Source organism: Lepisosteus oculatus, chromosome 23 (assembly GCF_040954835.1).
Source record: "Lepisosteus oculatus isolate fLepOcu1 chromosome 23, fLepOcu1.hap2, whole genome shotgun sequence".
Lineage (NCBI taxonomy): Eukaryota > Metazoa > Chordata > Actinopteri > Semionotiformes > Lepisosteidae > Lepisosteus > Lepisosteus oculatus.
In genome coordinates, this window is record NC_090718.1 from 4,318,416 (window position 1) to 4,344,291 (window position 25,876).

The 25,876-nt window shown below is 53.5% G+C and overlaps 1 protein-coding gene across 3 annotated transcripts in view; it reads left to right on the forward strand.

The window, feature by feature from the left end:
• Positions 1–25,876, forward strand: part of dscaml1 (Down syndrome cell adhesion molecule like 1) — a 153,145-nt gene that overhangs the window by 89,575 nt on the left and 37,694 nt on the right. For all 3 annotated transcript variants that reach the window (XM_069182418.1, XM_069182419.1, XM_069182420.1), the window contains exons 4-12: positions 9,784–9,930; positions 10,889–11,167; positions 13,697–13,972; positions 14,419–14,715; positions 18,158–18,430; positions 19,883–20,161; positions 21,283–21,402; positions 21,703–21,879; positions 25,607–25,806. In XM_069182418.1, the coding sequence (XP_069038519.1) occupies positions 9,784–9,930; positions 10,889–11,167; positions 13,697–13,972; positions 14,419–14,715; positions 18,158–18,430; positions 19,883–20,161; positions 21,283–21,402; positions 21,703–21,879; positions 25,607–25,806 (2,048 nt within the window). The remainder of the gene's footprint in view (positions 1–9,783; positions 9,931–10,888; positions 11,168–13,696; positions 13,973–14,418; positions 14,716–18,157; positions 18,431–19,882; positions 20,162–21,282; positions 21,403–21,702; positions 21,880–25,606; positions 25,807–25,876) is intronic.

Genomic DNA, 25,876 nt, shown 5'->3' on the forward strand with positions numbered 1-25,876 from the left:
TCCCTCTCCTCTCTCTTCCCTCTCTCTGTTAGCTCTCATCCCTCTCTCCTCTCATCCCTCTCCTCTCTCTTCCCTCTCTCTGTAAGCTCTCATCCCCCTCTCCTCTCTCATCCCTCTGTCTGTTAGCTCTATCATCCCCCTCCTCTTTCATCCCCCTCTCCTCTCTCTTCCCTCTGTCTTTTAGCTCTCTCATCCCCCTCTCCTCTCTCTTCCCTCTGTCTTTTACCTCTCTCATCCCCCTCTCCTCTCTCTTCTCTCTCTCTATTAGCTCTCTCATCCCTCTCCTCTCTCTATTAGCTCTCTCATCCCTCTCCTCTCCCTGTTAGCTCTCTTATCCCCCTCCTCTCATCCCCCTCTCCTCTCTCTTCCCTCTGTCTTTTAGCTCTCTCATCCCCCTCTCCTCTCCCCTCTGTCTTTTACCTCTCTCATCCCCCTCTTCTCTCTCTGTTAGCTCTCTCATCCCTCTCTCCCTCTGTCATCTCTCACATCTCTCTTGTTGTAAGGAAGCTCGCTACCTGGGTGCCAAGTGCTTCAGTCCCGCTGGCTTCAGGGAGTCTTGCTCTTGCTCTTTCTAACTAGCAGTCTTTTCCAAATGCTCACTGCAACGGGGGCTGTTCCGAAGGGGAAGAGTTGGGCGACGCATGATAGACGAAACAAGACACAGGGCTGCTCGTGGACACAGGTGTCGGGATTTCGGGAGATGTTGGAGAACCAGGTGCTTCCCAGGGCGTGTACGTGTGAGGAAGCCGAGAAAGTAGCAGCACAGAGTCCCCAGAACAAAGAGTACCGTGGTAAATCCGTACGGATTTTTTTCCCCGAGGTCCTATCCTGGGTCCTGCCGTGTTCGCGTGCCAGCTCTGCTCCGCTATCCGACGGCCACGGCGCTGTCCATCCGTCCATCTCTCTCTCCCTCTAGCGCACACACGCATCCTGTCATGTGACTGCAGTCACGTGCCGCGCAGGAGGCCGCGGGCGGCCCTAGCAACAGCGAGGCAGCGAGCGAGCGAGGCGCAGAGCATCAATAAATAATCGGCGCGGGGAAGACGTTTCCCACGGCAGGGCTTCAAGACGCCAGCCCTGTCACCGCCGGCCCAGTGCTGCTTTCCACAGCAATATCTTCCGTTTCGTCCCTTCTCGCATCTTCCTCACTGTCCTGTCCGCCCTCGTCTCAGTCTTCCGCTGGCGTGGGACACATCACAGTGCTGCAGGGGCTCCGTCCCTCCCCTTGCTAGCCGCTTTGTCCAGTGGAGGGTCGTAGAGGTATACTGTACCACACGTGGTGCAGGGTAGTACCATGTGTGTCATAACGAACTGAATTCTAGAAAACACGATGAATTCCATGACAACAGGAGGGTCACATTTGTAAGAATATTAAATGGGAATATTAAAGGAGGCAAGACACTCGGCTCTCTGAAGACAGGAAGCAGAATCCAGCACTTCCCCCTGTTGGGCCCCAGTATTATCAATATTATTAAAGCACTGAAGGTATCGTCAGGATACCAAGTGTGGATAACGCAGAGCACAAGCTGACCCCGTGAACGTGGCTTTCCTCATCAGATTGGCGGGAAGAAGCCTATTTGGAGGGCGAACCTGTGGTCTGTGCTTTAGGCCATGCTTTCAGCGTGAGGTTTGGTGCAAAAAAAGGTGAACTCGTGTTGAAAAAATATCAGGCCTAGTATGAAACGTGACCAGTGGGGGTTTTGGGATGTATTATGTTTTAATCTAGGATTCCTGTTCTTTTAACCCTTATTAAAATACGTGGAATCATGAACTCCAACCTGTTCTAGGACTTTGTGGCCAAACACTTGGGTATTTCTGCCAATATGCTCAAGCTTAGCCAGAAATGGACATCTGAGCACGATGGTGATCCAAGTCACACATCCAAAGTGACACAAAAATGGTTAACGGACCATCCCACTCTTCAGAACTTAATCCAAGCAGACATTTTGGTTTGATCTCAAGAAGGCCAGTCACAAACAGAAATCCAAGGGTCTGAAGGATGTAGTGCAGGTCTGCCGGGAGGAATGGTCAGAACTGTGCTCAGCAGTGCCAGGTCCTCACAGCAATACAGGAATCTTGTTGGTGTAATCCCTGCCAGGGGAGGATTTACAAAACTACTAACGACAGGGGTGAGAAGGCATGCAAACCTTGACTTTTACTGCATGATTTTTTTTTACTTTTTTCATAAAGACCCACAATCCAGTCAGTAAATCTGTTATATGATGCTTTTTGTTCCTTCCTCTTCAGGGATATGAATAACTCTGGAGGGTGTCCTATGTGTTAGGGAGCTGTTGAGCAGCTGCGGTGTGTTTTCCAAAGAACTGCAGACAGAGAGACGAGAAAGTGAAGAAAGAGTAGAATCAGCAGACTTATTGTGGTCAACTGATTGCGTGTTGTGAAATCTTGCGGCTTCTGTAGTGTCCAATTTTCCTGGGCTCAAGTGCTCTCATCTTCCTGTACAATTGAGCTGCACCTGCAGGGCTGTACAGGCTGGATTCTGGACCCTGGCAGAGCTGTTATAATCACAGCTGCTCCGCGTTTTGTCATCCAAGCTGCTGCGAAGTGTGAAGTGTGTTTGTGTGTGTGTGTGTGTCATCTTGTACAACACACCCTCAGATCTTATTCGGCATCCTTGACATTATTCTAGCAGAAACACCCCAATCTCCCCAATCTCATTCTTTTTTTCTCCACCCTCCTCTCTCCGTTTCAGAGAGAGGAGGGATCCATCATCTCGTTCCTCACTGTAAAGTCCACAACACTTGCTAGCACACAGTCTTTCTTCCTCTTAGACCCTTACAGTTATCTTTCTTTCTCCCTGCGTTGATTTTGCATGGCAACATGGCGTATCGGTTAGCGCCGCGGTGCAGTGTTGGGCTGTAGCGCCTCCTGGGTGCAGTTCGCATGTTCTCCCCGTGAATATTCGTTTCAGGACCTGCTTAGGTTCTACAGACAGGCTGCTGGGGTTCATTGTCTCTGAACTGCCAGTGCCACTCCTGGTGGAACTGGTGCTCTCTCCAAAGAGTAGTTTTGTCTTGTCTTTCCTGCGCTTCTGGGATAGGCTCCTGGTATCCACAACTTTTACTACTAATAATAATGATGATACTTCCTTACACTTCTGTAGCGCTTTCCTGGAGACTCCACTCAAAGCTCTTTACGGGTCATGGGGATCCCCTCCACCCCCACCAGTGTGCAGCCCCACCTGGATGATGCTCCAGTCCTCTCCCCACACACCAGCTCTCAGTGGGGAGGAGAGCAGAGTGATGAAACCAGTTTATAGATGGGGTTTATTAGGAGGCCATGATGGGTTAAGGGAGGAAATTTGGCGAGGACACTGGGGTAACACCCGTCCTCTTTCCGAGAAAAGCTCTGGGAGTTTTAATGACCACAGAGAGTCAGGACCTCGGTTTTACGTCTCATCAGAAGGACGGCACCTTTGTACGATATAGTGTCCTCGTCACTATACTGGGGCATTAGGACCCACACAGACCGCAGGGTGAGCGCCCCCTACTGGCCCCCACTAACACCTCTTCCAGCAGCAGCCTCAGCTTTCCCAGGAGTCTCCCATCCAGGTACTGGCCAGGCTCACACTGCTGAGCTCCAGTGGGGCTGCCAGCTGGGAGCTGCAGAGTGATACAGCTGCTGGCTAAAATTCAGCTTCCCTTTTCTTTCAGACATTTTCTTTTTTTCCCAACTTCATTCTACTCATTTTCTCAGTTCTTTTTCCTACAATTGATTGTTTTTTCTGCTGAAAGATGTTTGTTTCTGTTTCATTCTTCTCTTCCTCTTGTGCATCCTCCTAATTTCCCATTTCTTCAAAGTATCTCTAGCTCTAGCTTCACTGTCTTCCTCTCCCTGCCTCCCTCTGTTCCTCTCCCTCTCTCTACATCTAATTACAGCCTCTCTCCAGCGTGTGCAGGGGGTGTGTGGCAGTGACAGCTGGGAGGTTAGGGCCTGCCTCGTCCTGCCTGCCAGCTGCACACACACAAATGAATAATTTGTATCCCATTATAGAGGAAGGCCTCTTGCAGCAAAGAGTCAGAGCCATCAATCAACAGGGGGAGAGAATCTGAGAGTAGAGAGAGGGAGAGAGGATGGGAGAGAGATGGAGTGAGGATGAGAGAGAGATGGAGAGATGGAGTGAGGATGGGAGAGAGGGAGTGAGGATGGGAGAGAGGGGGTGAGGATGGGAGAGGGGGTGAGGGACAGTGTGGAGAACGAGTGAGGATGGGAGAGAGGAGGTGAGGGACAGTGTGGAGAAGGAGGGAGGATGGGAGAGAGGGGGTGAGGGACAGTGTGGAGAACGAGTGAGGATGGGAGAGAGGAGGTGAGGGACAGTGTGGAGAAGGAGGGAGGATGGGAGAGGGGGTGAGGGACAGTGTGGAGGGCCTGTTCAAGTTGTCAGCCAGCAACAATATTGGGACTTGAACTTGAGGAAATGCATGTACAGACGGAGAGTGTTTGTTCACCCAGACAAAGGGCCTGTGCAGGCCTGTGCAGGCTCCACGCTCCCTGAAAACTGGGACAGAGGAACTGGCTGGCCTGGGATAGCCTGAGAGACAACGCCTGACATCTGGTCTTGGGATCGCCCCTGACCGTCTTTGTCATTCTGGGAAATAGGAAGGCTAAGGCGCAGGGCAGAACAGGAGATGTGGCTCGAGCAAGTTGGTGCTGATGGTGTTCAAGTATTGGCCAAGTACTGGCCAAACTATTGCTCTCAGCTTGGTAGTGTGGAGATTGCAGGTGTGAATTGCACTTCTCTGTGTGTGTGTGTGCATAGATTGTCTTTCCCCTCTCATTCTGAATACGTGCATAGTCCCACATAAGAAAGAAAAACGCAGAGCAAGGGAGAGCAGATTAATATTTAACACAGTCTGCCACGCGGCTGGTCGTTACATTGCTGAACACGAGCGAGAGAAACGTTCCCAATGTTTAATTCAGAAGAAAACCGGTGTTGGGAATGTCGGCGTGGTGGGTAAAACAGGGGAGAAATCACTGCGGCGTCTTGTAACCGCTCAAACAGGTCTGGAGTGGAGCCACAGCCCAGACACAGCTCCTTTCTCCGCAGGGCTCTGCCTCCTCTGGCCCCGAATGAACTCCCGCTAATATCCCCCCCCCAAACACTGTGAAAGCTAAATATGAAAGAATCATGTGTTGTTGTCATAGCTGCCTTCGCCCTACATCTGTGTTTCAGTAAACAAGCTCACGGGAGCTGCCGGGCTAATGCATTCGCCCTTTCCGCGTGATAGATCTGATCTCCGCTGAACCCGAGTGTCCGGCCGCGATCGAAGGCCCTGCCCCCCGATTCCCACACCTGCTTCTGCAGGCCAGACCGGCTGGTGCCACGATCCCCTCGACAGATCCCCTCGCTCTGGGGGCACCGGCGGCATCAGGGTCACCTGGGACGTGAACCCCCCACCCTTCCAGCGCTGAGGCCAGAGCCCTAACCGCTGCTGGGGGGGCGGCTGTAGACATCTGGCTGTGGCCTGGGGGTGGTTTCTCCCGATCTGGCCTGAGGGAGTTTTGAACGGGCACCTGCTGTCGCGCGCGACACCTCAGGGATGACATCGTCAGCAGTAGCCACTGGGCCGTGACAGGAGTGGTCCCTCCTATACCCCCCATTCCTGGTGATGCCACAGGGTGAGCACGGCTGGACTCCCTGTATGACTCTTGCACTTGGGGGCACCGGGGGCGATGCACCTCGTGTGTGTCTCCCTCACTGTTCTCTGGAAGGGGCCGTTTTCAGCCCAGTGCATCTCAGCTCAGACCTCCGCAGAAGCACTGACCGCAGACGGGTGGCGCTGTGCCTGCTCAGAGCGGCGGGGTGAGACTCCTTCTTGACACTGCTGACTGAAGGAGGGGACGGGTGTACGACAGGGGAGCCACAGGCAGGAGCGAGAGAGAGAGTCCACCCAGAAGGAGAGAGGCGAGGAGAGCACAGTCATCGGCAGAGAAGCAGGAGACGTGTGGATTTTCTTCTGGGAGTTATGCTTTGGGACCGTCGTCCCGGGACTTGGCATTCCTGCAGCCTGACCTTGACATCCTTCTCCGCGCAGGGCGGCGCTTCCGGGTTCCTGGTTCTTTTTTTCCTCCTCCCTCTGCCGATGTTGCCGTCTCCTTCCCCGCTTTCCTCCTCCGTGGCTTGGCGCGTGCGATCCCTCCCCTTCCCGCTCCCGCCCTGGGGGAGAGCTGCCGGGGGAGCGCAGGCTGCGGTGTTATGACAGCAGCGTACCTGTGTTGGCTAGGTAATTCCTCAAGTGTACATTATCGTGTAAGACTTTAATTCGAAGGCTGAACGCTCCTGACTTCTAAATTACACGCTGCGCGTCTCTTTACCCAGCGAGAGTCCTCTCTCTTTCTTTCTCTCTCTCTCTCTGGTGGGAAATTAAGGGAGAGAAAAACAAAGTGGAGCGAGAGGAGAAACGAACCTCTGAACTGGCATGGGGTGAATGCAATGCGTCTTTGCGCGCGGCTTCAGTGGCCTGCGTCCCTGCTGAACTCTGGGGCTGAAGATCTCCGCACCGGCGCTGGGTCAGGGGTCAAGGTTCAAGGGTTAGAGACACCTGGACCCCGGCGAACGGTTTGGACGGGAGCCCGCGCAGAGCGCCCGAGATTTCAATTTGTTTGAGTTTCTCGGCCAGAGCACCGGTCGCAGAGGAACAAGTCAAGGTCAATTCGACACCGAAAAGCAGGGAGAAGCAGAGGGTTTCGGCTGCTGCTCCTCCTTCAGGGGTGAGGGGGAGAGGGGAAGGAGGCCGGCGTACGACACGCAGGGGATCAGAGGGTGGAGAGGGTGAGAGAGAGTGTCCAAACGCAGGGTAGAGAGGTGTGGACAGGTGGAATACGCACAGTAAATGGTAGGAGGGGGCCTAAAATGAAATCCGTCTATCAAAGTAGCAATCTCCATAAGTTGTAAAACAGGGAAACAGGAAACGGGGAAAAGACCTACTGTATGTTTACCTGAATCGCCATTAGATCGGATGAGTGAGGTGAGGAGAACTCGGTGTGTATTTCTGAATGGTGTACAGTACATCTAATCTTGCAGACTTTTTACTGGTGTGGTAGTTTCACAGATCCTCAACAAAACACAGGAAGTACAAGACACATCCCTTTCACAGGATATGAAATATAGTGCTCCAGTCTCTGAATTTCTGAATTTCAGTGTGTCTGGTTTTCATTTTCCGGAATTTAAAAGGTCTATTCTGAGTGCCCAGATTTCCAGATAAAACTGTACAGCAGTGCACTTGGAGTTTCAACAGCACAAGAAGTGCTGTAGTGATGCCAGCAGCATAATACTAGTGTGGGAATTGATGAAGGCAACCAGATCCACGTGTAACAGTGAATGAGTGTTTATTATGCCAGAGACAGGGCATGCCTTCGTACACCTGAGACACAGCAGCATCAGTACTGTCATCTCTTCCAGCCGCAATCAGAAAAGGAAATGACACTGAAGAGACAGTACAGCACAGGCAGCAATACTTCACATGTGAGTCATTAAATTAAACAGAACATACCACACAAACCACTTAATTAACCACCTGCTGTAATGGCAGTATTTCTCTACCTTTATAGAGGTGTTATACTCAGGCTGATCTCTTTCCCGGGAGACAACCGAACCCCAGTCACATGGGAAAGCTAGACAGAAGTCTGCCCTTTATCAACAGTGAAGCACAAGCCAGAGGACACCAGCACAAGTGCCTTTGAAACTGACGACAGGAAGCGCTTCTGTCCGTAAAGAGTTGCGGGAGCGTGGAACGAGCTGCACAGTCGTGTTGTTGAAAGCCGATACTTTGGCTTCTTCCACATTCAGCTGGATGAGATCCTCGGGTCAACGAACTCCTAACTGCCAACTAGCTAGAAGGGGCTCCTCTTGCGTGTTGGCGTGTTTTTCGGCACAGGTGGATGGTCAGTATGAGTATGTATGAGGCTCCTGCTCATACACCTGCGCACAGTCAGAGTTATAAACAGAGAACAGACACCCTGGGAATGGAGAGAGAGAGACCTACGCGAGGATGAAAAGGGAGAGAGAACTGAACCAGCAGGAGAACATCCATCCATTTTCTGACTGTTTCCTCCATGTCAGGGTCACAGGGGAACAGGAGCCTATCCCTGCTAGCAAAGGGTGTGTGGTGAGGTACCACCCTGGACAGGACACCAGTCTGACACAGGACACACACAGATCCTGGACGGGACACCAGTCCATCACAGGACACACACACCCTGGACGGGACACCAGTCCATCACAGGACACACACACAGATCCTGGACGGGACACCAGTCTGTCACAGGACACACACATAGACCCTGGACGGGACACCAGTCCGTCACAGGACACACCCACACACCGACACACACACACACACACACCCTGGACGGAACACCGGTCCGTCACAGGACACCCACACTCACACCAGGGCCAGTTTACCCAGGAGCCAATTAACCCTCCACTGTGTCTCTGGACTGTGGGAAGAAGCCCATGTGAAAACAGAAATAGAAACGTCCACAGCTCCGCACAGACAGCGCCCCAGGCATCGAACCCAGGGCCCCAGCGCTGCCAGGTAGCGACGCTCACCACTGCACCACTGTGTGCCCCGATGGAAGACCAGCTGAGACCAGGACTGGAAAAGGGCTGGAAAGCAGGAGACTGAGGGGTCCAGGAAGCCGGAGAGGGAGACGCAGAGGTTATTGATCAGCAGCGCGGTTTGGAGCAGCAGCCCAGCGCGTAGCCAGAGAGGCAGGAGAGCAAGAAGGAGCTTGTTAGTTTGATGAAGTGCTCCTCTCTGCCCGGAGCCGGGGCCTGTCCCTCTGCCGTAATAAATCTGGATTGGATGGAGCAGCAGCTATAAAATCTATTGATCGTCATTCTTCACTCCGGGACTCCCAGGCCCGGGAGAGCGGGGATCTCCTGTGGATTTATCATTGTCAGAGGCCTTGTTCTGGGCTGGCCAGCCTCCTGTGCACTCATTTACACACACTGTACATGTCCACACACTTCTCCATGTCCTTATATACAGTGTGTAAATACACACACTCCTGCTTGTTCTTGTACATGTCCACACACTTCTCCATGTCCTTATATACAGTGTGTAAATACACACACTCCTGCTTGTCCTTATTTACAGTATATATACACACACTTCTACTTGTTCTTGTATTGTTCATGTCCACACTCTTCTCCATGTCCCTGTCCTTGTATACAGTGTACTGTATATGCTGTAGGCACACACTTGTCCGTGTCCTTATATACACACTTCTGCTTGTCCTTATATACAGTGTATATGAAACCTACACTTCTGTGTGTGCACATTTACATTTGTACTCCTGCACATATGCAATTTCATGGACCCTCTCAAGCAGACATTATAATAAGCATAGTGGGCTCTCACTGGGGTACAGTGGTGGAAGGCCGTTAAGGTCTTCTGATTGGCTCCTGAGTTACTCTCAGGCGGGTAATAGCCCTCTCGCTGTCCGTCGACACTCGTGAGCAGGTCCTAAAAACATCCTGTCAGTGCTGTCTGTCGGATTAGCGGCGCCGGGTTCGAGGGGCGGGGTGCCTAGAGGCTGCGTGAGGGCAGTTCGAAAGCCCTTCCTCGGATACACAGCCCCACATGCGGTAGATGACGCAGGGTTCGAGAAGGGACCCATAGAGGATTTCAGTCCACTGTTGTGGTTTCGTTTTGATCGGTCCAATGTGAACAGGAACGTGCAGGCTTGAGTTCCTCTGCTGTGGAGGGGCGTACCAGCCAGTGGAGTAACCTGGCCTCTTCCCACCTCTCTGTCTTTCAGGCAATAGGTTTTTTATTACTTCCTATGGAGCTCTGTACATATCGGATGTCCAGAAGGAGGATGCCCTGTCTACCTACCGCTGCATCACCAAGCACAAATACAGTGGGGAGACCAGGCAGAGCAATGGGGCGCGGCTGTCTGTGCTGGGTAAGATCACAGCTCTCTGTCTGTCTGTGCTGGGTAAGATCACAGCTCTCTGTCTGTCTGTCTGTGCTGGGTAAGATCACAGCTCTCTGTCTGTCTGTCTGTGCTGGGTAAGATCACAGCTCTCTGTCTGTCTGTCTGTCTGTGCTGGGTAAGATCACAGCTCTCTGTCTGGCTGTCTGTGCTGGGTAAGATCACAGCTCTCTGTCTGTCTGTCTGTGCTGGGTAAGAACACAGCCCTCTTGGTAAGAACACAGCTCTCTGGCTGTCTGTGCTGGGTAAGAACAGGAGTGATGTGATTAGTGGAGCACCACAGGAATCTGTATTAGGACCACTGCAGATAGAACCAAGCTTTGGTTAGCAAAATTCAGCAATTGGGTATACAGTGCATAACACATGACATTTAATGACAAATTAATGAATGCAGATATATTCAGATAGCAAAAGAGTAAATTGCAAGTATAAGATCAGTTTAATAAATAAAGCGATGTTAAGATACATAATTAATCTATATACTTGTATAAGAAAGATGTTAAAATTGTACCGTGCTTTCGTAAGACCACATCTGTAATACTACACATAATTTTGATCAACACAAAAGACATAAGTCTTCTCTGGAGTTAGTCCAAGCAAGAATGACCAGTTCTGGGGCTTAAAGGAGCTCCCCACACTGACAGGTCAGTAAAACTGGTCTGTGTAGACTGAAGGCACTCAAATCAAGTCTTCAAAACCCTCAACGGCTTTGAGTAAACCAAGTAAGTGTTTTAAATCTACGAAGGGGAGGCCCTTCTTTACGCTAAGGGTGGTGGGGGTCAGGAACCAGCTACGTTCCGTGTTGTTAAGGGGCGGATTCCCTCCTTTCAGTGAACTGCTGGAGACCCTTTCTAGTTTGCTAGTGGTTACACACATGGGTGATGTCCCTTGAGAAAACAGATCCTCTGTTTCCCTGCTTCTCCCTCAGACCCCATGGAGAACCCTCCCAGCATCCTGGATCGCTTCCAGTCAGGAGAGGTGTGGGCAGGGCTCAGCGTGGAGCTGCCCTGCATCGCCTCCGGATACCCCAACCCCGCCATCCGCTGGCTGAAGGACGGCCGGCCCCTGCCGGCGGACTCCCGCTGGACGCGCCGCCTGTCTGGGCTGACCGTCAGCGACCTGAGGCCAGAGGACAGCGGCAACTACATCTGCGAGGTCACCAACAGCTTCGGGTCAGCCGAGGTCAGGGGTCACCTCAATGTCATAGGTGAGAGACACCCAACTGGCCCGATGCGGGTCCCCCTCCTGCTCTTTCGCCACATCCCCCCGTGTCTCTGTGGCTCACTGTGCTGCCGCCCTGCCAGGGGGTCCCCATCTTCTCATTCTCACGGTGCGTTTCCACGGGACAGTGCCACAGCAGGCCCCTGTGGTCTGTGGAGTGCACGCCAGGAGCTAAATAGTGATCCGGCGCATTGCTCTTTCAGACCTTCAACAGCGAGCGCTTTAAACTTTCATCGTCAAAGTCCATTTTCTAATACTGATTAAACAACAGAAGCAATACATGACTGGACTGAGGTCCGTCCACCCATCCACACCCCCATCCATGCTACCCACCCCACACATCCACACCACCCTCCCATCCACACGCCCGCCCATCTACACCACCCATCCACACCCCCATCCATACTACCCACCCACCCATCTACACCACCCTCCCATCCACACCACCCGTCTACACCCCTACCCATCTATACCCCCACCCACCCACACCACCCTCCCACCTACACCACCCACCCATATACACGACCCATTAACACCCTCCCATCCATAACCACCCATCTACACCTCCACCCATCTACACCACCCACCCATCCATCCACAGTGCCCATCTACACCCCCATCTACTCCACCCATCTATACCCCCACCCATCTACACCCCCACCCACACATCCACTCCACCCATCTACACCATCCACCATCCACACAACCCATCTACACCCCCACCCATCTACACCATCCACCCAGCCACACCCCCACCCATCCACGCCATCCACCCATCTACACCACCCACTCATCCACACATTTGTATCTGTTTGATCCAATACAGGGCTGGGGGAAGGTCTGGACCCTTCAGTCTGCTTTGCAGGCTGCTCCCTTGCTATATTGCAGCACTGATAACGTACCAGGTTCAGCTCTTCAGAATCCCCTCTACCTTTTGTGACTGTGCTGCTGAGCTACAGTGTAGCGGTGGCGAGATGGGTGTGCAGTCTCTGACTTGTGCTCTCTGCATAATGGCTGGGTTGTCTTTTAAATTTTGCATTCCACTGAGCGTGCAACACACACACACACACACGCTGGCCCGCGCCCTGATACGAGGTGACAGCAGTGTCCTGTCTGGCTCCCTGGGTGCCGGGATGCGGTTGTGACAGCGATTCCCTGCTGCTCACTCATGTTAGCCCGGGCCAGCAGACAGCGCGCACTCCGGACATGACAACAGTCTGTGTAACTGAGCCTCGAAGACGAGGTGAGGGGAGGGGGACAGATGCAGGAGGGAGTGGAATAGAGGGAGGGAATGGGGAGGCAGGGACAGAGAAAGCATCGCGAGGGAGGCAGAGGGAGACCAGGTCGGTTTCACCCTGTGTGATAGTGTGATGTCTGCCTCTGACAGCTCTGTCACAGCGAGCCTTCCTCACAGCCAGAGACAGACAGGCTGACAGGCCAGCACCATGCAGGGGAGAGCGAGGGAGCGAGGGAGAGAGAGAGCCTGCCCACTGGGCACATCATCTCTGCGCGCGCACACTCGGTCTGACACCGCACCGAGAGAGGGGACAGCACACAGCCCCCAGCACACAGCACCAGCTGCCTTATTGCTCACTGACATTTAAGTCCACACACACACACACTCTCCCTCTCTCACTTACTGGCACACACTCACACTGGTGTACACACAGACTAGCACGCACTCACAATGGTGTACACACAGACTGGCACACACACCTTCACTGGCACAAACCCCTAACTATACACAGCCACTGGACACGCAACCCCATGAAAACACACTCACACAGATACTGGAGCTCTAGTTAAAACAAGGGGAACAGAAGATGGGACAGCCTCACGCTGATCCAAAGTCGCACATCCACAAAGAAGCGGTTAGCTGCTCACAAAATTATGACATTATAAATTGAACTACCACTTCGGAAGAAAGATGGGTGGTGTGATAACAGATGCAAAGAGGCCATTCTTTCTTTTTTCTGTCTTCGTCTCCATGCACACTAGCTGGAAGCCATGCAGGTCAGAATGTGATCAGCAGCACCCAAAAACTATGGGAACAAGTTATCAAACCATCCGTCCGTTTTCGAACTGCTGGATCCAGTATGGGGGTGCAGACGCACACAGCACCCCAGGAATTGAACTCGGGGCCCCAGCACTGCTAACCACTGAGCCACTGTGCTGTGACCTATAATCATCAGACTCTAATGATCCAGTGACCACTGTTTTTTCTGAAATCAATTAATGGCACATATGACAAATATGGTTTTCGCAAAACTGCTGAGAGTACGCAAGATTGCAACCAACCTCTCAGTCTCCACGACTCATGACATTTCTTTTTCCTATTTCACCTGTGAAATGAATAAATCAGAAGGGCCTAGGCATGTCGCCTGTGGAAACCACGCGTTTTTGTTTTTTTCTGAACGCTTTTTTGAGAACTGGGCCAAACTGTTGGCTGTAGCTGTGTCTCTCGAGCTGTCCCCGTGCGTGACTTCCCAATATCTGGTGTTCCTGCCTCCCGCAGACCCTCTGAGAGTGACCCTGACGCCAAAGAACCTCAAGACAGGCATCAGCAACACGGTGATCCTGACGTGCGCGGTCCAGGGCTCGCCTCACTACACCGTGCAGTGGTACCGCAACACCGAGCTGGTCGTCCCTGACGACCACATCTCGATCCGGGGCATCAACAACGAGACGCTGCTCATCAACTCCGCGCAGAAGACCCACTCCGGTGCCTACCAGTGCTTCGCCACCCGCAAGGGCCAGACGGCTCAGGACTTCTCCATCATCCTGCTGGAGGGTGAGGGAATGGGGGCGCAGGGAGGAGGGGAGCACACGCTCGATGACGGGGGGAGAGGAGCTGTGGACGATGGTGGCAGCGGTGGGATACAGAGGGAGCGATTCGGGTGACAGGACAGGGCAGAGAGGGCCGACGTGTTCTGGCAGCGAGCAGTGATAAGGGAGCGTTTCTGTAGTTCCTACATCTCCCTTTGCACCTCCCACTCAATTATTCACACCTACTTTTCCATCTTTGCTTATTTTCCCTCTTTCCTCTTTCCCCTTCTGCCTCTGGGTCCCCTTCCTATTTCCTGTCCCCTTCCTCTCCCCGTCCCCTCTCTCTCTCCTCTCCCTGTGCCCCCACTCTCTCCTCTCTCTGTCCTCCCTCTCTCTCCTCTCTCTGTCCCCCCATTCTCTCTCTCTCCTCTCCCTGTCCCCCCCCTCTCTCCTCTCCCTGTCCTCCCTCAGACGGGACGCCCCGGATCGTGTCGTCCTTCAGCGAGCGGGTGGTGGCCCCCGGGGAGCAGTTCTCGCTGATGTGCGCGGCCAAGGGCGCCCCCCCGCCCACCGTCACCTGGACCCTGGACGACGAGCCCATCACCCGGGACAGCGGCCACCGCAGCAACCAGTACACCCTGTCGGACGGCAGCACCGTGAGCCACATGAACGTCAGCAGCCCGCAGATCCGCGACGGCGGGGTGTACCGATGCGTCGCCCGCAACTCCGCCGGCAGCGCCGAATACCAAGCGCGCATAAACGTAAGAGGTGCCTGTCTACTTTTCAATATCAGAATAGGAAAGGAATCTCTTGCTGTCGTGGCCGTCTTCATCGCCCTCCTCGTCATCGTCAGCACCTGCAGTTCCCGCTGCCATCTGTAATTCCACCTCACCTCTCCTGTCTCTCTGCGTCTCACACTCGTTTCTCGTACTCTGCCTCCTCCCTGTGTTTATAATCCTTCATTTTTCACTGTTTCTGTCTCTTTTTGGACGTCTCGTCGCCTTTCACACTCTCCACTCTCTGCCTGTGTCTCTCTGTGCCGCATAGCTCCCTCTTCCTCTTCCTTGCACCCTTTGTCTGTCGCTCTCTGTTGTGAAGTTTGAAGTCCACAATGTCCCCGCCCTGTCTCTGCACTGCTGTCTCTTCCTCTTGCTTCACCTCTCTGGACTCCTGCTTTCCAAGTCTTCCTCTGCTCCTCCCTTTCTCTTAACCCGGATCTCCTCCTTCCCTCCGGGGCCGAAGCTCACAGCATCTCGCGCTCACACTTCCTGTGACAGCGCCGGCCGCCTCCTGCCCTCCCTCGGCACCCACTCAGGAGGCGCTGATCACGGGGGGGGAGATCAGCCAGCTAAGGCCTCCACTCAGGAGGGTCACTGGTTCCAGCCTGGGCCTCCGCTAAAGCTGGAGGAGCTCGAAGCTGGCGAGCAGATTCACCGCGGCACGCTTTCGCGGGGGGGACCGCGTGTCTGGGGCCGGCCGTCACGGAGAGCAGCTGTCTGCCTGCGTGAGGCTCAGCGGTAGTGACAGTGGCAGTAATATCGCTGTCTCCGCGATGAGGGGGGGGCAGGCCGCGGTGACAGGGAGAGCCCCATCGCGGCCGACCCTCGGCAATGCCAGCTCCGCTCTGACACGTCCGACTGGCTTGACTGGGGCAGGAGCGTTGCCCGGATGACTTCAGGATCACTCCCTCCGGCTCACGCAAGCCGGCTGTCTTTGTGAGCTCTTCCCGAGCTTGCTGGCTCCCTCTGATCGCAGAGGAACGACACAGATATGGATGTTTTTCTAAAAACGGATCAGTTGAGAACGTCTCCCTTTCACCTTTTCACATTGAGAGGAATTGGTCTCGTTATGGGATTGTTCCATTTCCCCGGGTTTTCTGTGGTAGAGTGTCATTTAAGCACATACTGTAGGAAAGGCTACAAGTGGGAGGGGGCCGCACAGCATGTGTCACTGTGAAAGCCTTCATGTCAAAGAGACAGTGGGAGGCGCAGAGACTGGGGAATGTGAAACTCACATACACACATGACACGCACTCTCAGACCGACCCCATCACAGGCATGCAGGCGTGGAGTTGGATTTAGTTTGAACTAACATCTCAGAAGAAAGATGGGTGGTTTGATAACAGATGCAAAGAGGACATTCTTTCTTTCTTTTTTCTGTCTTCGTCTCCATGCACACTAGCTGGAAGCCATGCAGGTCTGAATGTGATCAGCAGCACCCAAAAACCATGAGAACAAGTTATCCAACCACAGGCCGTTTTCTAACTGCTGGATCCGCTACAGGGTTGCAGGGGACCAGGAGTCTGGCCCAGCAAGCAGTGGGCACAAGGCAGGGTACACCCTGGATAGGACACCAGTCCATCTCGGGGCACACACATCAGGGCCAGTTTTCACAGAAGCCAATTAAAGTCTTTGGACTTCTGGAACATGTGTAAGAATGGAGAGAACATACAAACTCCACACAGACAGCACCCCAGCAACTCAGCCCAGCCCAACTCAGCGCCAACCACCATGCCACCATGCTGTGACCTATGATCCGCAGACTCTAATGATCCAGTACAAGAATGTGTTTTACCAACAGTTTTTACTGTAGCATTTGCTCGGGAAGTTAAGAAAGACTAGATTTGGTCCTGTGAAGATGCAAGAAGGAGTCTTCATTCCAGGACTTTCAGAGTATCTGAGACACTAGGCAGCCATGACGTGAACAACAGGGAAATCGGTGTGTCCAAAATCCTTACAAATTGGTGAGATTTTATCAAAAAAGAAGCAAGATTGTCATGCAGCGAGGAGATCGCAGTAGGAGGGAAGTTAAAGAGAGCTTCTCAGGGTGAGCAGTGTAACACTGACTGGCCCACAGTATCTCTAATGCATCCTGTCAAGTTAGGATGCAGCACAGCAGCTAAAGAGTTTTTTCATATCTCAGCTTACTGTCCTGGGCACAACATAACTAGTGCTCTGCATTTTTGATGTTTGGTGTCCTTTTAACCTTGCCTTAGGCTGATTCTGTTTCTGATCTCCCAGTTAAAACCCTAATACTCTGCTTTTCACTTCACACTCGGCTGCTGAGTGTTGTGCATTGTGGATCCCTCAAGCACTGTTTGCAGTGTGCCGATCAGTGACCCCGGCACCCCTTCTTCTCAGTTCGGTGCTTCACTGATATGTGGGCATGGGGTTGCACATATATTTTCTGCCTGTTGTTGAAGGAGACACCCTGACCGCGCTCTTTTCAACTGAGCTGAGATATTTACAAGTATTTAGCCAGTGCAAACTCCCCGAGCCCAGCGATAGCTCTGGCTGTGTTGATGGTGCGTGGTTCCCCACTGAGTCTGTGAATTGGGCAGCAAGGAGGGGCTGTATAGTCTGCTTCATCCCACAGCATTGAATATGGCTGCACTGGTTCCCCATCTGCAGAGGCTGGCTATACCTGGACCATGACCAGTCCTAGAGCAGTTTCGAGTGGACCTGTCTTGGCAGGTGAAAGCTGGCAGGTTGTTGGGTTGGGCGTGTGATGAGGTGCTTGTTGGTGCTGGCAGGTTGTGGGTTGGGCGTGTGATGCAGCGCTCCAGGTTGTACCTGCCAGTTTGGAGATCAGATCGTTCCTTGTTTTGGCTGCTTTTGTCTTTAAGTGCTCCCAGAAGATCAGCGTCCTGTCTAGGGTCACTCCAAGGTTGGTTGGAGTAGGGTGGTGCTGTAATTTCCTATTGTTCATCTGAATGGTTCTGCACTGTGGAGGTGGAATAGAGGAGAGGAGACTGTTTCTTCGTGGGGCTTGGTTGGGGTTGCCATGTGTTGCAGTGCTGTTCAAGTTCTGATATGTCCTCATTAAGGATCTGGTCGAAGGTGTCAAAACTGGGGACTTGTGCTACCAGACAGATGCTATCAGCATGGATCAGCTGTCTGTACTCGGGCACGCCCAGGGAAGCTGATCAGTCCACTAGCAGGTACCATACACTCGGTACCATACCCACAACCCTTTGCAATCACAGCCTGAGCAGGCGGCTAGGCGCCAGGGCATCCTAACGTCCTTCTCCCTGCTTCGCTCTGCCTCTTTGCCCAACCTTCCTCATCCCTCTTCCCACTCTCTTCCTTCCACCCTCCTCTGCTTTTCCTCTCTTCACTGTCCCTCCACCTACTGCTGTCCTCTCTCCCCTCCTCTAACTCTCCCTCTCCCTCTCTGTCTCTCTCTGCCCCCTCCCTCTCTCTCTCTGCAGGTCCGCCCAGCATCCGAGCGATGCGCAACATCACGGCGGTGGCCGGGAGGGATACCTTCATCAACTGCCGCGTGATTGGCTACCCCTACTACTCCATCAAGTGGTACAAGGATTCGCTACTCTTGCCCGACAATCACCGGCAGATGGTGTACGACAACGGCACGCTCAAGCTGATGGATGTGCAGAAGGGAATGGACGAGGGGGAGTACCTCTGCAGCGTCCTCATCCAGCCTCAGCTCTCCATCAGCCAGAGTGTCCATGTCACCGTCAAAGGTACAGCGCCTCCCGTCACCTCCCCAGCCACCCAAAGGTACAGCACCCCCCGTCACCGTCACCTCCCCGGCTGTACCCCAAAGGTACAGCACCCCCTGTCACTTTCACCTCCCCAGCCGTACCCCAAAGGTACAGCACCCCCCATCACCGTCACCTCCCCGGCCGTACCCCAGAGGTACAGCGCCTCCCATCACTTCTCCAGCCACCCAAAGGTACAGCACCCCCCGTCACCGTCACCTCCCCAGCCGCCCAAAATAGAGCACCCCCCGTCACTGTCAGCTCCCCGCCCGTACCCCAAAGGCACGGCGCCTCCCGTCACCTCCCCGGCTGTACCCCAAAGGTACGGCGCCTCCCGTCACCTCCCCAGTTGCCCTCTGAAGACCTGTGGACTGGAATGGGTGCAGTGTGGCACACTCGTTGGCGGGGGTGGTACCAGTGACACTGGTTGGGTAGTGAGACATCTGCCAGGGGCTGACATCCTTCAGCTGTCCATGCGTGCACTGCTGTGGTCATCTGTCCGGAGAGGGCAGAGCTGCACGGGAAAGACAGCGCCCCAGCCGTCACAGCTGTTCCTTGGCCTGGCCTGTTAGCAATCAGAAACCCCCCCAGTGTGTGTGTGTGTGCACTACCCTAGATCAACCCCAGCCTCAGGACCCTGCCACATCCACCTCATTCAGATTCTGCGCCAAGAAAAGACCAAAATGTGTAGTCGAAGATTGTTGACCTGGTCGTGCGGTGTGTCGGGATGTGTGAGTGTGTGCAGATCGGTCTGTTGCAGTGGCTGTGCTTGCGTGCTTGTCTCCAGGTCTGGTGTGAGGTATAGCGTCATGCCCTGGCCTGGTCTTGTCACAGATCTTCTTTAATTAGATGATTTACAGCAAAGCCCCACATAAAATTCCCCCAATGTCTTCACTGGGCGCTCAAACCCCTGTCAAGCCTCCCTGCTGTCTGTGTTGTGCTACGCCGTGTTCATGGAAATGCCAGTATTTCAGCTGCCAGAGACACGGCAGGTCCCCCTGCCAGCTACCTCTAATTAAGAGAGTTATGAATGGGCCAGACTATGGCCCAGCGTGCACAGAGGAGCGCAGCCCGTTATCTGTGACTGGCTGATTTATTGGGAGCTCAGGACCGTGGGGCTCCCCTTGCACAGCAGCTTGATCCATTTCCGATTTTCCGTGACAAGATATCCTGCATTATAGAGTATTGTGGACGTGTCTCCATTCGTTGGTCACATGTTGGTGTTAAATGACATTCATGGATTATTAAACATGTGTGAAACCATATGAAGTGAGAATGGCATGGGGAGTAATTCCACGCAACAGTAAAACTTGATTAAGAGCTCGCCTTCTGTCTCTCCCCCCCTCCCCCTCCACTTCCTTCTGGCACCCCCCTTTCCTGCTCTGATCCCCACACCCCGCCTTCCTCCGTATCTCCTCCTCCTCTGCCTTGCAGTGCCTCCCCTGATCCAGCCCTTCGAGTTCCCCCCCGCCTCGATCGGCCAGCTGCTGTACATCCCCTGTGTGGTCTCCTCGGGCGACATGCCCATCCGCATCACCTGGCGCAAAGACGGCCAGGTCATCATGTCGGGCTCGGGGGTCACCATCGAGACCAAGGAGTTCATGAGCTCCCTGCAGATCTCCAGCGTGTCGCTCAAGCACAACGGCAACTACACCTGCATCGCCAGCAACGACGCGGCGACGGTCAGCCGCGAGAGACAGCTCATAGTGCGAGGTGAGCGGAGCCGAGGGAGAGGGACTGTGGGGGACCTGTCGGCTCTCAGTGTGGGGAGAGGGACTGTGGGGGACCTGTCGGCTCTCAGTGTGGGGGGAGGGACTGTGGGGGACCTGTCGGCTCTCAGTGTGGGGAGAGGGATTGTGGGGGACCTATCGGCTCTCAGTGTAGGGAGAGGGATTGTGTGGGACCTGCCGTGTCTCAGTGTAGGGAGAGGGATTGTGGGGGACCTGTCGGCTCTCAGTGTAGGGAGAGGGATTGTGGGGGACCTGCCGTCTGTCAGTGTGGGGAGAGGGATTGTGGGGGACCTGCCGTGTCTCAGTGTGGGGAGAGGGACTGTGGGGGACCTGTCGGCTCTCAGTGGTGGGAGAGGGACTGTGGGGGACCTGTCGGCTCTCAGTGTGGGGAGAGGGATTGTGTGGGACCTGCCGTGTCTCAGTGTAGGGAGAGGGATTGTGGGGGACCTGTCGGCTCTCAGTGTGGGGAGAGGGATTGTGTGGGACCTGCCGTGTCTCAGTGTAGGGAGAGGGATTGTGGGGGACCTGTCGGCTCTCAGTGTAGGGAGAGGGATTGTGGGGGACCTGCCGTCTGTCAGTGTGGGGAGAGGGATTGTGGGGGACCTGCCGTGTCTCAGTGTGGGGAGAGGGACTGTGGGGGACCTGTCGGCTCTCAGTGGTGGGAGAGGGACTGTGGGGGACCTGTCGGCTCTCAGTGTGGGGAGAGGGATTGTGGGGGACCTGCCGGCTCTCAGTGTAGGAAGAGGGATTGTGGGGGACCTGCCGTCTGTTAGTGTAGGGAGAGGGATTGGGGGGGACCTGCCGGCTCTCAGTGTAGGAAGAGGGATTGTGGGGGACCTGCCGTCTGTCAGTGTGGGGAGAGGGATTGTGGGGGACCTGCCGTCTGTCAGTGTGGGGAGAGGGATTGTGGGGGACCTGCCATCGTTTGGTGTGTGGTCAGGAGAGCCAGGAACCAGCTTGAGCAGTGGGGACAAGAATGGGTGTAGTAAGGGCAAGGAGACAGATGGAGAAGACCAGGAAACTGGAACAAGAAAGGGAGTGGAATGGGTAGGGAGGGTGCCAGTCTCTCACTCTCTCCCTCTGTGCCTTGTGGTGTCTCTGCAGTGCCACCCCGGTTTGTAGTGCAGCCCAACAACCAAGATGGGATCTATGGCAAAGCTGGTGTCCTGAACTGCTCTGTGGACGGCTACCCTCCTCCCGAAGTCATGTGGAAACACGCCAAAGGTGACCCTCCTGGTCCCCCTCCACTGGCTCACTCGCTTTTCGACTCCCATGCCCCTGAGCTCCCCACCTACACGCCATCCCTTCCACACTTTCTGACTCATTGCTTAGCTCATCTGAACGGGTTTTTATCCCTCTGTCCTTGCTTTTCCAATGCCTTTGCGTCTCTCTCTTCTTTCCCCCACTACCTTGCCTCTCACTGCCCATTGTTCTGTTCCCGTCTCCCTCCTCTGTCGCGTGTCCGTTGCGTATCTGGACCCGGGCCTCCCTCTCACCCCCCCTTCCCCTCTCCCGCTCCTGCAGGCAGTGGGAATCCTCAGCAGTACCACCCTGTTCCCCTGACGGGCCGGATCCAGATCCTGGCCAACGGCTCCCTGCTCATTCGCCACGTGCTGGAGGAAGACATCGGCTACTACCTGTGCCAGGCCAGCAATGGAGTGGGCACAGACATCAGCAAGAGCATGTTCCTCACGGTCAAGAGTGAGTACCATCGCCACCCCCCCACCGCGGACAGGGCTTCCAGCGCTCAGTCTTCCCACTATAGTCTCATATCGCCAACAGTTGTTTTCATGGCCATCAAGACTGAGTCTACATCCAGTGTTTGTATTAATATTGCACAGTCCATCACCTAAAGTACAATTCTCCCTTACAAGACACTCTGAAACATAAATTTACTCTCCCGCACGCTCTGAAACACAAATTCACTCTCCCGCACGCTCTGAAACACAAATTCACTCTCCCGCACGCTCTGAAACACTCCTTCACTCTCCCACACGGTCTGAAACACTCCTTCACTCTCCCACACGCTCTGAAACACTCTTTCACTCTCCCGCACGCCCTGAAACACAAATTCACTCTCCCGCACGCTCTGAAACACAAATTCACTCTCCCGCACGCTCTGAAACACAAATTCACTCTCCCGCACGCTCTGAAACACAAATTCACTCTCCCACACGCTCTGAAACACAAATTCACTCTCCCACACGCTCTGAAACACTCCTTCACTCTCCCACACACACACATCACACTCACTCCATCTCACTCCCTCACATCACACTTTCACACTCCTCCTCACTCTCACTCTCCCACATGCACTCACACGCCCCACTCCCACACATCCGCATGTATTCACTCCACCTCAGTCCCCCACACAGCCTGCTCCCTCTCGTCCTGTAATCTGAGCCGGTTCTCTGCACACACACACTCCTCCGCACCCCGAAGCGCCCTGCGCTCTTCCCACACCGGCAACACAAAACAGATCATTTCATTTGATCTGTTCTGTATTGTGTACAGTACTCTATTTGCTGTATTACTGTTTTCATAGTACTTTAAACGACCCACACATACGTATACACTTATGATTGATGTTACCTGTTTAAGGGAGGGGAATAGGAAGACCTAAGGGGGTGTCCTGATTTTGGAAATACACTCTGGGTACGTGCTGCTGCGTACAACGCAAGCCTACTGTACTTCTTTACGCAGTCCATAGCTACATGCACGTCACACACACATACAAATATATCCACTTACTGAACAATGCACAACATCCCACTCTCACACTTCAGTGCACGGGAGTTTTCTTGCAGCACACACGCCCTCCCACCCATCACACACACTCTGCATGGAGAAGGTTGCCTCCCTTGTGTTGTGTTACAGGGTTTAGGAACGAGGGGGCCTTGATTCAGTGAGGCTGAGAGACCTTTCCCTTTACACTGTAAAAGACCTTGTCTCCAGTGACTCTGCCTGACACTCTCGGGCGTGCACGGTCGTCAGAAACACAGCGAAATAATAAAGCTTCCTCGTCCAGCCAGCTGGAGATCGCTCAGGCGTGCGCTTTTTTGATGCAATGGCACCCGATCCGATGAGCAACGCTGGTTGTGTAAAGCCCTCGTCGCACGCAGAAAAACACGATATTCATACAGCAGGAAGGTTCACGCGTCCTGACAGAGAGACAGAGAGGGAGGACTGCTGTAGGGGTACTGCGCGTGCTTTTAGACTCATTCAGCAGTAGACTCAGCTGAAAACAAGTCAGCGTGACCGACCGCACTGCATCATGGTACCACAGGTAATTCTCAGTGTTGCCCATTCATTTAATTCAGCGCCTGGAACAATAAGACCGATATTGATGTTCTACCATTTAAAGTTGTTTATTGAAATGTTCTAAATAATTACGTTTGGGGATAGAGTAGTAAATCGGCTTTGGGGAAATATCTGGACGCGTGATGGAGACGTAGGAACACGCGATCAGTTCCTGACACTGTACTGTGTACATTATGGAGTTTTAAACAGAAGTTCAAGAGGAGGTCACACCCTGATCTCATCCACTTCCACCTCCCTATGTGTAAATATCGCTCTCCTTGCTGATTTGCTTGTGTGCTTCCTTTTCGAACCCTCCCTCCACCCCTTCTTCTGTGTCTGGGTGCCCTGGGATGGACTAGCATCCCATCCAGGGTGTATCCTGCCTTGCACCTCTTGCTTTCTGGGATAGACTCCAGCTCCCTCACACCCCTCTACTGGATATGGTTGTTAAAAATGAAAAAGATGGACCTTATTCTCTTTTTATCTTCTTTGAAACAACTCTTATGCTCCTGAACAAAATAATTCAGAATTTGTCCAAAAGATGAAATATCTATGGCTTGGAATTTGAAAACTGAAAAACGTTCATTAGAAATGTGTTCTGAAGCAGAAACGTGGCAGAGTTTGAGGTCTCTGGGGATCAGGACTGATTATTACAGGACCTGCCCGTGTCTCATTTTGGTCGCAGACAGCTTGTGAATTAAAGGAGATGACTGTGCGCTACTGTCACAAAAATCTGTTCTTCCTCCAAAAGAGGCGAAGTGCAGCCCTGTTTCAGACAGACACAGGTGACCTCGTCGATCCCTGCGTGTGTGTGTCTGCGATGGACTGGGTCCTGGCTGCACCCTGCCTTGCGCCCATGGCTTGCTGGGATAGGCTCCAGTGACCCTGTGCTTGAAGAAGCAATTAGAAAATGGAGCACAGCAGTGTGAATAAGAAAGAAGAGACAACACAGCTACTCCTGTCTCAGTCCATTTCTCCTTTGTCCATTTACTCTCGCCCTTTCTCCCCTCCCTGCTACTACTGTTTGCTCATTTCGCTAAATTCCTGAGTGTCCATCTCCAGTTCACCTGGATTCTCACTGTTTCTTCACCCCTCTCCCCTCTCCCCATCTCTCTCTCTCTCTGGCGAGGAGAGGAATGTTAGCCTGTGTTAGTCTTATTGATTGAAGCGTTCCTCTCCTCTGCCTCTCTGAATTGTCTCTTCTCCGCACGCGGGAGACCTGAGGGAGAGAGCGAGATGAATAAATGATGAAAACAAAAGAGCGGAACCCCCACATGGATCGATGAGCGAGAGGGAGAGAGGGAGGAGGAGGCTGGGGGGCTGTCTCGTTTACCTGGCAGAGAGGGGAAGTGATTTACGAGAGTGAGGGAGAGAGAGCGGAGGGTGAATGGCCAAAACAGGAGCCAAATTAGCAACTTAGCACATTTTCCGCTACATGGGCTTTGCAACAGATGCATGTTTTCTTACACACATGAAGACAAGCCAGTGACAAACCACGGGAGGCTAGTCAGTCCCTCCAGCCCGTTTGGTAGTTTATTTGTTGATTGATCGCAGGATCGCATCCAGCTCTTTCTGGAAAAATGTCTGGCTCATTGACCTGGCTCACTTGTTCCATGCTCCCGCAACTCGGTGTGTAAAGAAAACCCGTAGGTTTTCACGCAGTTTCCACATACTTTTCACTGGCACTGGAAGGTATCAACTGGGGAGGATTGGCGCCAGATTCAAGCATTCCAAATCCTTAAAAGCGTCGGCGGAAACTCTTCCGAATTTCAGGGAAGCACAAGTGACAGGACGCCAGTGGAAATGATGGGAGAAGTGTTTTTACGGCTGAGTACACACTGTTGTACAGTTTACACAGAGAGTTGTTGGTGTGTGGAGCGCACTGGCCCGCCGGAGGAGATCTTTGGATCATGAGCACCAGTGGGCCCGATGGCCCTCTCTATCTCTCGTACCCTTTCGTATGGTGATGCCTCTGTCTCATCACTAGCTCATGTGCCTTCCAGACCCCGATTGGCTGACCTCCAGACCGCCATCTCCAAGAACCGAGCGTTCGCAAGTTTGATGGGACGCCGTCCTCTTGTGTTTTGCGCCCTAACGCAAACTGTGTCTTCTTCGTCCCCCCCGACAGTCCCCGCCATGATCACCTCTCACCCCAACACCACCATCGCCATCAAGGGCCAGCAGAAGGAGCTGGAGTGCATGGCGAGGGGCGAGCGGCCCATCATCATCCGCTGGGAGAAGGGCGACACTGTCATCGACACCGACCGCAACACCCGCTACTCCATCACCACCAAGGACAACGCTGAAGAGGTCGTCTCCACACTGAAGGTCAGCTGTGTCTGTAGGGTACAGTACAGCGTGTCTCTGTCTGGATTGTGCAGTACAGTGTGTCTCTGTC